General features: G+C 49.2%; 1 protein-coding gene across 7 annotated transcripts in view; it reads left to right on the top strand.

Moving 5' to 3' along the window:
* The window catches only part of UBR3 (ubiquitin protein ligase E3 component n-recognin 3), a 2077978-nt gene that overhangs the window by 2029532 nt on the left and 36073 nt on the right, over positions 1 to 12373 (top strand). For all 7 annotated transcript variants that reach the window (XM_085645338.1, XM_085645337.1, XM_085645336.1 and 4 more), the window contains one exon: positions 2261 to 2470. In XM_085645338.1, coding sequence (XP_085501464.1) covers positions 2261 to 2470 — 210 coding nt within the window. The remainder of the gene's footprint in view (positions 1 to 2260; positions 2471 to 12373) is intronic.

Genomic DNA, 12373 nt, shown 5'->3' with positions numbered 1-12373 from the left:
GGCATGGGACAAGTATGTAGATTTCAATAAAGGCATCTTTCCCTATATAGGTACAATATCAAATAGTAAGCTGATACGTAGACTAACCAAGACTCTCGAAGCTGTAGTAAACGAGACTATAGCCGCCCTAGGCAATCTGACAGAGGAACAATCAGTGATGAGAATTGTTGTTCTCCAGAATCGTCTTGTCCTTGACGTCATCCTGGCCGATAGGGGCGGAGCTTGCAGGGTCATCGGATCCAGCTGCTGCATATTCATACCAGAAAATTCGCCATCTGTATATAAAGCTATAACACGCCTTCATAAGATTGTGAGCCAGATACACGAGAATCCAGGCACTTGGACGTGGTCCGGGTGGTTTTGGAGTGTGATATCAGCCTGGGGATGGAGAGTTCTATCCTTCCTAGGTATTGGCCTTCTTATGCTCTTCAGTTGTTGTCTATGCCTGCAATGTGGACCAGCGATTTGTGGTCTGTGTGCCACATCATGCATCCCATATCAAAGTTCTCGTTCAGAATGCCGGAAGAAGAAGGAAGAAGAAATGATGCTCCATGAGCAAATCGATGGAATGATGAAGATTGATATCTCTTGAAGGGCAAGTAGGGGACAAGGAGGGAATGTGGAAATGTGGATTTTCCTGATCAGTTATGTCCCCTATCTTGGACCCCAACGGTTCTATGTGCATGTCACAAGTACATGTATGTTCCCTCCAGTTCCAGTTTCCAAACGCAAACATATGTGCGTCCACCGCCAACATGTTCTCTGTCAGATCCGCCATCAATGGGCTGGATATTCGATTCCTAAGTATGAAAGGCCACCGACTTTATATGGCTAAGTTACTCCATTTTTACAGTTCAGGCAAGTAGGCCCGATTCTGTCCTCAAAGCCTTCCCTGCTCTCTGTCTCTGACAGCTTCAGCTTGAGCTCGCATCTGTATCCATGAACTTTGTCCTACTCCCTGTGCAGCTAACGGTGCCTGCCTCGGCCAGTTTTGCCTGCCTGCCAAGAAGCTGTATTTCACCTTCGAATTATCTGCTTCCCCCTCAGCCGATGCATTCCTGCCTAGTAGTTTAAGTAAACATTCTTCCAGTTGCCAAGCAAAAGGCCCGGCTTCTCTGTCCTCCTGCAAGTAATTCATAGCCCTGTTGCCATGGAAAGTTTTCTGCCCCTCGCATCTCATATAGACACTTAGACGCTTGTACACGCACACACAGTCAGTATAGAATAGATTCTGTCCGAGAGTCTTTTCTTGTGGATAACATAGTTCTCTAAACATAGGATGTTAGATATGATTTGGGATTAGGTTGACTTGACCCCCCAGACTTCTTGTCTCCACATGTAGAGCTAAATGTCAAGTCCCCGTCACCCCCTAGTTGCACGTCAATCACACGTCATGCTGCTGCGCGCGCATCTATGTTAAGTATTATCTTATAGATCCACCTATGCATGATAATCAGAGCCAATCATGTTTCTTTCTGCTCCTTATTACGCCTAGTTTCGATTACGTACCACTATGTCATTCCTCTTATCAATTGTTACGCCTTTTGCATTCATTTCATTATAATGTATGACCTATAAAAGTTACTTCTTGTCAATAAAGTATTGTACTTCACTTCCTGAACCCTCGTGGTGACGGAACCTGAAGGCCGCCACTCGAGTCGGCCATTTTGGAATAAAGCCCATTCAGAAAATCTCTTATACCACGGATTCTGCCTCTTGTTATTCTGAGCTATTTTACTTTATTTTAGATTCCGTATGAAATTCAGTCAAGGTAAAAAGAATATTTACCACACTCCGGTCACTCAATACATCTTCTCCATCTGTAAACTACTGCTTTTCTGTTGTCACCTGGGCAGTGCTGGGTAATAATGTTTATGTAAAAAAAACCTACAGCAGAAATTAAAATATTACTGTCGTAAAAATGCGTTTACGATCTGACTTTCTTTTTAGATAACATTGAATCTAGAGTATTGAAACTTCTGTTGGTGAAGTTTTTTGTTCTGCTGTCTGCTAAAAATAAAGTATAGACTACATAATGAAGCATATGGTTATGGATATGTCCAGCTCAAGGGGCTCTGAGGTCCTGCGCCCATGCGACGAATAGAGAAACTGGAATTGCTCAAGGCCTTTCTGTCTTTTAGAGGCGCCATGATGTCTATCGTGCTCCAATTAGAGGACTCAACATCAAAGTATAATGTGATATTCATCCTCATAGCTTTCTATGACTTTGATATAACAGAAATCGTTTTATTTCTTTTAGGATTTGCTCATACAGGATCCTCAGTGGGACTTGCCACGCCTCCTTCAGCTGCCAGAAAACTACAACACCATCTTTCAGTTCTATCACCGAAAGTCTTGCGCTGTCTGTCTGAAGGTTCCTAAGGACCCTGCTCTGTGCCTCGTGTGTGGGACTTTCGTTTGCTTGAAAGGCCTTTGCTGCAAGCAGCAGAGTTACTGTGAATGTGTTCTGGTAAGTACCTGTGTCCTGATAACTGCCTACATCTTAAGTAATGTGCTAACGCCTCTACTTTGCCTCTACTTCATTTCTTTTCAATCACACTTCTGTTGTTCGTACACTATTAACACTTTCATTTACGAAAAGGTTAAGCGCGTGCACTTTTATCTACTGTAGTGTTGATTGAAACCACAGGTGTGCCCATATTAGCCTAGCACGCTTCCTTGTTCTGTTGAACCAGATCTACGATCTACAAGGTGTAGCTATGGATGTTCCCATCAGTGTTTGCTTGTTTTACTCAAATGGGGGCTTTAGAAACGTTCATGCCTGGACTATTGTCATTGCTGATTTTATATATGTGGGGGCAGGTAAGCCCTCAGCTGGTAAAAGCTGTTGCCAAGTAAAAATAAGGATTGTAAAAGCCAGTGGAGTTGCCTTGTGTAAAGGGCATGCATACAACATACAACACACAGAGCATGCAAATAGGCAAACTAACCTACAGAGGCCCATTTCCACAAAGTCCACATGACATTCAGGCACCCATGCACACAGGCAGACTATAGGCATCAGTGCACACAGATCTACTCTCATATATAGCTTCTTTCATCAGGGGGCCCAGTGCATTATGCATTAATGGGCCGCTGGGTCATGTGTAGCAAGGGGTACAAGGTGATATGCAGAAAGGTAGCTCACAGGTACCTCAATGTAGGAAAACCACAAGGTGATGTTCACCAGGTGAGCACCAGTGATGAATCTCAGGGCAATGTTTTTCAGTGTGACTCTGTTGAGAAGTTTTGTGTGTGTCTTGGGTTCACAGAGCAAGATGCCTCACTGGAGTTGCAGGTTCTTTGCATAATAGATCACACTATCTGGTAGAGACTTCTAGCCGCAGATTGCTTACCTTAGAATTATCTCAGGCGTCAGACTGAATCTGGAAATTTTTCATGGACAGTACCCCTGCACGCTGGTAGGTAGCATCGTTTGACTCCACATGGCTTCATCCACGTCAGAAAGTGACATGCACGGTGCCTATATAGGTGCCACCTCTGCGTGCTGACATCAGTTCTCTTTTCGCGCCAGTCAGCGCAGATCCATAGAGAGCTATCCTGTCCCTCACTTTTTGACTGTGCTTTTTCCGCGTTTTGTTGAAATCTTTTTAGTTCTTCTCTTGGTGTAGCAGGAAGGCTGGCTTCAAGCCCTGTAGCGAATGTCATCGACATATGTTGAGGACAGACTCACATCTTGTATGCCTCTGGTGCCTGGAACGCACCTATGATGTGAAGACCTGCGCCAAGTGCCGCTCCATGCACCCCAAGGCCTTGAGGGAGTAGCCCCTCAAGCTCCAGGGATCGGTTGCGGAGTCTGAAATCTTGATTGTATTCGAAGTCGTTGGGCCACTCTGATAAGTCGCTCATGACCAAGAGTTTTAGGAGTCCATGCGTCTCTCGTTTGAGAGGCCCGTTCCCGCGCCACACCTTCCTGCACCTCAGCCTTAAGAGGAGCCTCTAGTGGTTCCACGCCTGTGGCTCTGGTGCTATTCGGACCCCTTGGATCCATGGAGGGATTTGGACCGGCACCAGCTGTAACACCTTGACATTCCCCAATGCCGGTCCCGATGGTGATGCTCCCGGCGCCGCCCCTGTTCGGATCCCTGACTCCAACATGGAGCAGGAGGGACGTCGTCCGATGCTGACCGAAGCAATGCTTTCCAGGACTGAGCCTTATTCCTGAGCTAGGGCTTTGGGGAGGATTGGAAGAGGTGTGAGGACTTGGCAGAGGCCGGTGGATTTGACACTTCTCCAGATACTGGCATGCTTTCTCCCCCTACCATGGCTATGGAGAAGGCAGCATCCTTTGCAGTGCTGGTGAAAAGGGCAGCTGAGGTCCTGGACCTTAGTCTGCCCTCAGTGGCAGTCAAGATGAAAGTCTTGGTGGAGGTGCTTCACCCAGGAGTGTCTCTTCCATTTAGTGAGGCCCTTTCAGACGTCCTGCTTGGGACTGGGTTCAAGCCCAGCACAGGGGTTCCTGTGAACTGGATGATTTGCCACCGCCCCACCCCAGGGGACCCCAACTTCCTCACAAAACCTCCTACCCTGAAGAGCTTTCACCAGCCTAACACTGCGTGCCTTTTGGGTTGTTACTCCCATGCTCAATGTGATTCTTTTGTGCAAATGCTGTTAATGGTTCCAGAGGAGGTCCGGGCATTACTCTCCAAGGCTGTCTGCAACTGGAGAGATAAAGCTAAGTTCACAATCAGATGTGGACTAGATACTACTGACTCGCTGGGCAGAGCGGTTTCCTCGATGGTGGCCTTGCGGCACCACGCCTGGCTGAGAACAACTGGCTTTGCAGGGGATGTCCAAGCCTTGCTTATGGAAATGCTCTTTATGGCTTCCTTCTCTTTGGAGACCAGGTGGATTCAGCAGTGGAGTGCTTTAAGGACAGAGCAGGGCTATGGCCAGGTCCTTGGGTTTTTCGCATTGCCCCTCGCCAACCCAATCCACTTTTAGCTCCTCTTTTGCCCAGGGAAGGGGCTTCCAACTGTGTCTATACCCACCCTGCCACCACGGTGCACAAGCTTCCCAGCCTTTACATGGGCAAGTACCCACGGAGCCCTTGGGTCGGTCCACCAGATGACGGGCCAGTTACCCCCCAACTACTCCTTCCAGAACCGCAGTGTCCATACCCCAATAGCCTGCCCTCTTACCTCCATGGGCACACAGTGGGAGGCAGGATTCGCCATCAACTGAGCGACTGGAGGTCTATAACCTCAGAACGATCAGTTCTCCAAATTGTCTGGCGGGATACTCCCTCCCCTTCATGACTAACCCTCCATCCATGCCACTTGCTTTCGACAGGCTGATGGAGGACCAGCTCTCCTTGCTCTGCCAGCAAGTGACAACTCTTTTGGTCAAGGGAGACATTGAGTGGTTGCCAATGCCAGAAGTAGGTCGTGGTTGCTATTTCCGCTACTTGTCCACTACAGTGTCCAAAACCTATGGAGACCTTCGTCCTATCCTAGGCCTGCGCCCTCTCAATTTCTTCCTCAAAGGAGACGTTCAAAATGTTCATGCTTGCTCAAATCCTATCTGCCCCAGGCCTAGGACACAAGATGTTATCATTGGACTTGCAGGACGCATATTTCCTAATTTCTGTTCTGTCTGCCCACAAGCATTATTTGTGGTTGACCACAAGCACTTTCAGTTCACTGTGCTCCCTTTTGGCCTAACAAGCGCCCCTTGGCTGTTCACCAAGATAATGGTGGGGGGTTGCAGCTCACCTCATGAGATCAGGTGTGCCAGTCTTCTCCTGTCTTGATTAATGGCTGTTGAAGGTGGGTTTGCTCCAGGCTGTTGTGTCCCACCTCCAGACTGCGACAGACCTCCTGCACTCACTGGGTTCACCATCAATATGCCAAAGTCGCACCTAAATCCTTCTCAAATACTCCCTTTCATCTGACCTGTTCTGGACACGGTGCAGTTTCTGGCCTATGTCGAACTGCTAGTCCAGGATATACAGGCTATGATACTGTTGTTTCAGTCTCTCTCGTGGATTTCAGTGAGAGTGACTCTATGGCATCCTGTTTGTGACACATGACCGCTTGCATATGCAGGCTCTGCAATGGGACCTGAAGTTCCAGTGGGAGCAGTGTCAGTGGAATCTCCCGGACCTGGTCCAGATAAGTAAAAGGTTTTGCAGTGTGAATCCTTTTCTAGATACACATGCTGTGCATTATTCAGCCATCTAGTGGTTGGGTCCGGAATAGTCTTTGTGTTCTTTTTTCTTTGTTTTGGTAGCTGTCGACCACCATTTGGTGTCGGGTACGTCCCCTGTGTGACATCAGACGGCATCCTGGAGGTCGACGTGCGTGGTATCCATCTTCAGATTCTTTTTTTCGCTGTTGGGTCTGGAAGCTCCGAAGATTTTTTCAGAATTTTTCCCAACTCATCAAGAAGAACTGAAAAAAAATTGACCGCAAAGCTCATCTCTCATCGACGTAGTAACCAGGGAGAAGATCACAGTCACGGCGAAGTTCCGGGAAGATACCACGAAGAACCTCACCGGTCCACAAATGGCGAGGTAGGTGACATGGAAAACACCCCTTTCAAATTTTGTCCCAAATGCCACCACAAATTTTCACAACGCAATCCACACGACGTCTGTAACCTCTTCCTACCTGAAGACCAGCAGGACAAAGACTGCGAGGCCTGCGTGGAGTTTCAGCCGAAAACTCTAAGAGCACTCCGGAAGCAGAGAGGCTCACTACGCCATAATGTTGCAGACAAGCAAGAAGACGCCCCTCAAAGATCTGGGTTTCTCCAGCGACAAAGACGAACACGGAGTACCAGCAGAATCGACGCACCAGGGTTCTGACGTCGAGATTCAAGAAGTGGACTCCAAATTGGCCCGCACCCAGAAAAAGATGACCAAGCCTACGAAGAAGACGGATAAGGCAAAGCATCACACACATCTCTCGGAACCGAAGGGCCACAAACACAAGACGAAAAGCAAGGCAGCCTCGACGCCAAGCAAAAAGGCGATCGAGGGTCAGCCGCGATCGAAAGAGACCCACGGAACCCATCCAAAGGTTACCAAAGAGGTAAGATCGTACAAGACGCCGAAACAAAGGGTCAAAATCTAACCCAAAAAGAAGAACGCCACGCCGTCTAAGTCGGACGCAGGCGCTAGCAAAAAGAGAAAGTCCCCAGCCTCTGATGTCGAAAGGGCCTTCGAGGTCGAAAGGAAGAGAAAGGGGCTTGAGAAGGAAATGACGGCTATTCTTCAAAAGAAGAAAGAGTTCGACGAATCCTTAAAGGATTTTTGAATCCACAAAACAGCAGTCCTCGAACAAAAGAACTCTCCGGTCGTCGAACCAGAGAGCATCAATGCCGAAGAGGCAGAGGACGCCGAAGGAGGAGAAGAAGATATATTCGAGTCACCTCTCACACAAGAGCCTCGAGACGAAGAACCAGAGGAATACGAAAACCTTCCTGACGAGGAAAAAATCCCCGAAAATTTCGAGGAGATATGGAATCAACTGGACGCCGAAAGCCCAGAAGAAGAGATATGCAGTTATCCTTCGAGGGCTTCACCTCCAGACGACATAGCCTTTTACAATTGCATGTGCTGCTACTGGGGGTTTGTGTGTGCGGCCGGGCTTGTGCTCCGCTGAGCACGCTTGTTGCTCCTTCACCCCTCCATCCTGCGACCGGCCGGGCTTGGCTCCGCCGGCCAGACTACACTTCCGGACTACACTTCCCAGCATCCCCTCACCCGGTGACGCTCCCGCCGACCAGCTTCCCGCGCCTGGAGGCGCTTAAAACATCGAACGGTGGCGAGGTCTCTGTGTGCTGCTACTGGGGGTTTGTGTGTGCGGCCGGGCTTGTGCTCCGCTGAGCACGCTTGTTGCTCCTTCACCCCTCCATCCTGCGACCGGCCGGGCTTGGCTCCGCCGGCCGGACTACACTTCCGGACTACACTTCCCAGCATCCCCTCACCCGGTGACGCTCCCGCCGACCAGCTTCCCGCGCCTGGACGTGCTTAAAACATCGAACGGTGGCGAGGTCTCTGTGTGCTGCTACTGGGGGTTTGTGTGTGCGGCCGGGCTTGTGCTCCGCTGAGCACGCTTGTTGCTCCTTCACCCCTCCATCCTGCGACCGGCCGGGCTTGGCTCCGCCGGCCAGACTACACTTCCGGACTACACTTCCCAGCATCCCCTCACCCGGTGACGCTCCCGCCGACCAGCTTCCCGCGCCTGGACGCGCTTAAAACATCGAACGGTAGCTCGTCCCGCGAGGACGCGCGCGGGGCGCGCCGGGCTAAGCCCGGGCAAAGGGCGGGCCGTCTGTGGCCGTCAGGGGCTGAAGGAGGCTGGGCTGGGCCACGTCCCTTTCCTTCGCAAGAACTGTGAGTACATATTCCGGTTTTGTACCCAGCAAACTATGTCTACGCGCTCTGGCAAGTTGTTAAGGAATGAAGGCGCTAGTGGGCCAAATGCGGCAAGCCCCATTATTGGATCTATGGACCGTTTTATTACCAGGGTGGCGGCGGTGATTGAAAAGGAGATTGCCATGTCTGAGCGACGTCTATCTGAGGTTTACCTCCCCTCAAGACGTTCATCCCTGGGGGTCGACGCTCAATCATCATTTATAACTCCCAGTACCCTGGTTCAGGCTGCTACTTCGCCTAGTGTGTTTAGTACTTCCACAGACCCACCCCTGTTGGTAGGCATTGAACAAAATATAGGTAGGTTAGAAAGTTTGGCTGCTCTTTTTCCTATAGTTACCGTGGAGCCTGACAGTCTTGGTAAACTGATTGCATCACCATCTATTAATACCCCAAGTGAAATCATCAGTGATCTGGAGCCCTTAACATCGTCCACTTCGCCCTTGGCACTATCAGAAGGGGAGACAGTTAGGTCCCCCAAAAACTCCCAAACACCAATCATTAGCCAGGAGAATAGGCCCTTGAGTAAAAAGGATCGTAAACGTAAAAAGGGCTGCCCAGTTAGACAGGCCGCTCTCTATCAAAGTTTAAGAAAGCCTTTTGGAGTAGGTATGAGAACTACAAGGGGAAAAGCTATAGTGAATAAGCCGGACATAGCTGGGGATGTTTTGAACCCTTCCGAGGAGTTATATTCTGGTGAAAATAGTGCAAATAGTGTGAAACTTTTAAAGCTTCCTGATTTAGCAACGGCAGAAAATATTTTTGAGAAGGTTTATAGCCTCTTGAATCCGTTGCTAACTCAAGTTAAAAACCTTGGGGAAAGGATAGATAAACTCGAGCAATCAACCCTCGATGGCTTCCACTCACTTAAAGCAGTAGTTAAACAAATAAGTAGAGTGACCGTAGCTAAGAATTTGGTTGCAAATGTAAACGAGCCTTCATCTCAGCGAGTCCCTAAGCACCCAATATGCTGCGATGAGGGAGTCTCTAATAGTCCATCAACTTTGGCCCCAACATCTATCCCAACTCCCAAAGCAGGACCCCAGCAAAAGGGTTCCATAACCCACATAGAGCCCGTTAAAAATAAGCTTAAGTCTCCCCATCAAAAGCAGCCCCAGGAACTGAGTGGCATATTGGAAGTTCGCAAAAAGCTAGGGGTATGCACTAACTTTAACAGGCCAGCCCTAGATAAAACCCCTAGGCCCGTCCCCCATGCTACCACTACATCTACCCTTTCACTGGCCTCTAGTAAGCATGTACAACGAATCCCCCCAGTAAACCTTCCTCCAGACTGTCAACCCTTTGCGGCAGTCATGGTTAATGTGCCCCCTCTAAAGGACGGCCAGTTGGAAAATCATCAATCACTTAAGAATAAGTGTATCCACTGGCTAAAGGCAAATAAGCCAATTCCACTAGGCGTGGATGGCATTATACTGAGTGTCCGTAGAGTGGATTGGGTTGGACAGGGGAAAAAAACGCAGGAGGGGGACTGTATAATTATAAATTTTCAAGATCCAAGAGTGGTACCATCGATTTGCACCCCTATTCCCAATATGGGGGTTCCGGGGGTTAAAGTGGTAGATCTTTCCTTCTTTTACCCCAGGCAAATCGTTGATTTTACCGGTGGAAGTTCAAGTCCCCCTGTCCTTGGCCTGAATTGGGATGGGGTTTCAGGGGACTGCAGGGAGAAACATCTGCGGCCAGCAGGACCAATCTGACTGGAAGTTGGGCATAGAGTAGATTTAGTGGAAGCATTATCATTGAGTAATATAAATCCTACTAGTGGGATAGGTGATCTTGTACCCGACTTGCATGACCCTCGCTTTCCTCATGTGTCTCCGAGGAGCTCTACAGGTGGGGGTATTCCGGGGCCCTGCGACATATCAGCTGTGACGGACCCTGCCTTTAAGGTTTTCAGCTGGAACGTCGCAGGGATTGCAGGAAAGCTGGCCCTGCCTGACTTTATTGCTCCGGTTGACGAGCACTCTCTGTGCCTTTTCCAAGAGACGTGGAGTTGTGTGCCGGTCCACAGGGTGGGTTTTTCCTCTTATTTCGCCCCTGCGCTTGTTTCGTCTTCAGGGAGGGGGCGCCCAGCGGGTGGCCTCCTTATTTGGGTTGCGGCATCTCTTGATTGCAGAATTATGGAATTCCCCACAGGCTCTCCTGACATACAAAACATCACCCTAATAGATCCAAGGGGGAGAGTTGTTTTAAACGTTTATAATGTTTATGCCCGGGGAACCGTGGGCGGGAGAAAGTCTCCTGTAATATCTCTACTCGAGACTTTGTTAAATAATACCCCATATAAGTCTCGTATATTGGTTGCAGGTGATATGAACTGTACGTTCGAGCCCTTGGGCTCGGACGTTTCCCTCGACCAAGAAGAGGAGGATTCCAGGTGGGGGATTCCGGCTCTGGAAATCCCACCGATTAAAAGGTGGTCAGAAGTGGCGCTTCAGTTATACTCCCTGAGCCTCGAATTCAATCTAAGGGCTGCTAATGGGAGGACACCCTCGGATAGGGTGGGCGCCCACACTTACAATAGGCCTGGACATACCTCTAGGTTAGATTATTTTTTAGTAGATGTATGTCTGTGGCCCTATGTGAACGACATGCAGGTGGTCCCCTCGTCTGAAAGCGATCACAACCTCCTTTCTTTGAGTATGGCCCAATGGTGGCGAGACTCAAGTAAGGATACTATTAACCGGGTAACAGCACCACCTGAGGTCTCGGAAGTCTCTCCTTGTGGTAGGCGTATTAAATGGGCCAAACTGGTTTTATCAGAGGGGAAGCTTGGAGAAATACAATTTCACCTAAACCATACGGTATTAAACCTCGGATTATCTTCGGAGGGCGTGGGTAGAGTGAGTGCGCTCTTTGTCACCCTGATTGAAGCCTTAACTAATGTCTTTACTCTACACTATAACAAATTGGGTAATAAACATTCGAAAAAACCTATTGATGGCTGGTATACCCAATCATGCAGGGTTTTTAAGACTAAGCTAGTTGAGGCGATCAAAGCTAAGTCCCGCCCTGCGATACAGGAAGCAAGGAAGGCCTACAATAACTCCCTTAAATTAGCCAGGAGGGAGTGGGAAGACAAATATTGGGATGACCTGCTCCAGGCCAGTAAATCCAGGGACTCAAGGGCATTCTGGCATCTTATAAGTACACAGAAAAATCCCGATGCACTTGTGAGACCCTGTAACATCCCGCCACAAAGCTGGGTAAAGCATTTTGGGTCCTTATACCTCCCTCCAGATGGGGATTGTAATGTGGGGGTGGATCTCACTCGAATATCTGAACCTCATGCCTATGATCTTTTTACTCCGTTAGAGCTTGAGGGGGTTATAGGGTGGGTAGCCCCACGCAAGGCTGCGGGTCCCTATGGCCTCCCGGGGGACCTTATGAGGGCATATCCAGCGGAATGGGCACGGGTCATATCAGCACTACTTAATGACATCATGATGGGAGGGGCAGTACCAGAATCTTGGAAAGGGGCGGTGGTGGTCCCGATTTACAAAAAAGGGTGCAGGGAAACACCGGGGAACTACCGACCCATAAGTCTGATCGACTCCACCCAAAAGATAGCTGGTAAAGCCATCCTTGGAAGGATTCTCCATTGGGTGGAGGAGAACAAAATTCTTTCAGAATTTCAGGCAGGTTTTCGGGTTGGAATGGGGACAATTGAGCAGGTGTTTAGGTTGGTATTATTGGGGTGGAAGGTGGTGGAACTGGGCAAGGGCAGTCTTTATCTGGCCTTTATAGACCTGAAGACTGCCTTTGACCTAGTCCCCCGGGAAGATCTTTGGAGGGTACTTCATGAGCTGGGCTTACCCCCTTACATCCTGTCACTTCTCATCAGCCTTCATGCCCATACCTTTGCCCAGGTCCGTTGGGGCAAAAACGGTGAACTCACTGAGAAGATTCCAGTCTCTAGGGGCGTAAGACAGGGCTGTGTCTTGGCACCCA

Source organism: Triturus cristatus, chromosome 3_1 (genome assembly GCF_964204655.1).
Source record: "Triturus cristatus chromosome 3_1, aTriCri1.1, whole genome shotgun sequence".
Taxonomy (NCBI): Eukaryota; Metazoa; Chordata; class Amphibia; order Caudata; family Salamandridae; genus Triturus; species Triturus cristatus.
This window is presented reverse-complemented; position numbering and strand designations above follow the sequence as displayed.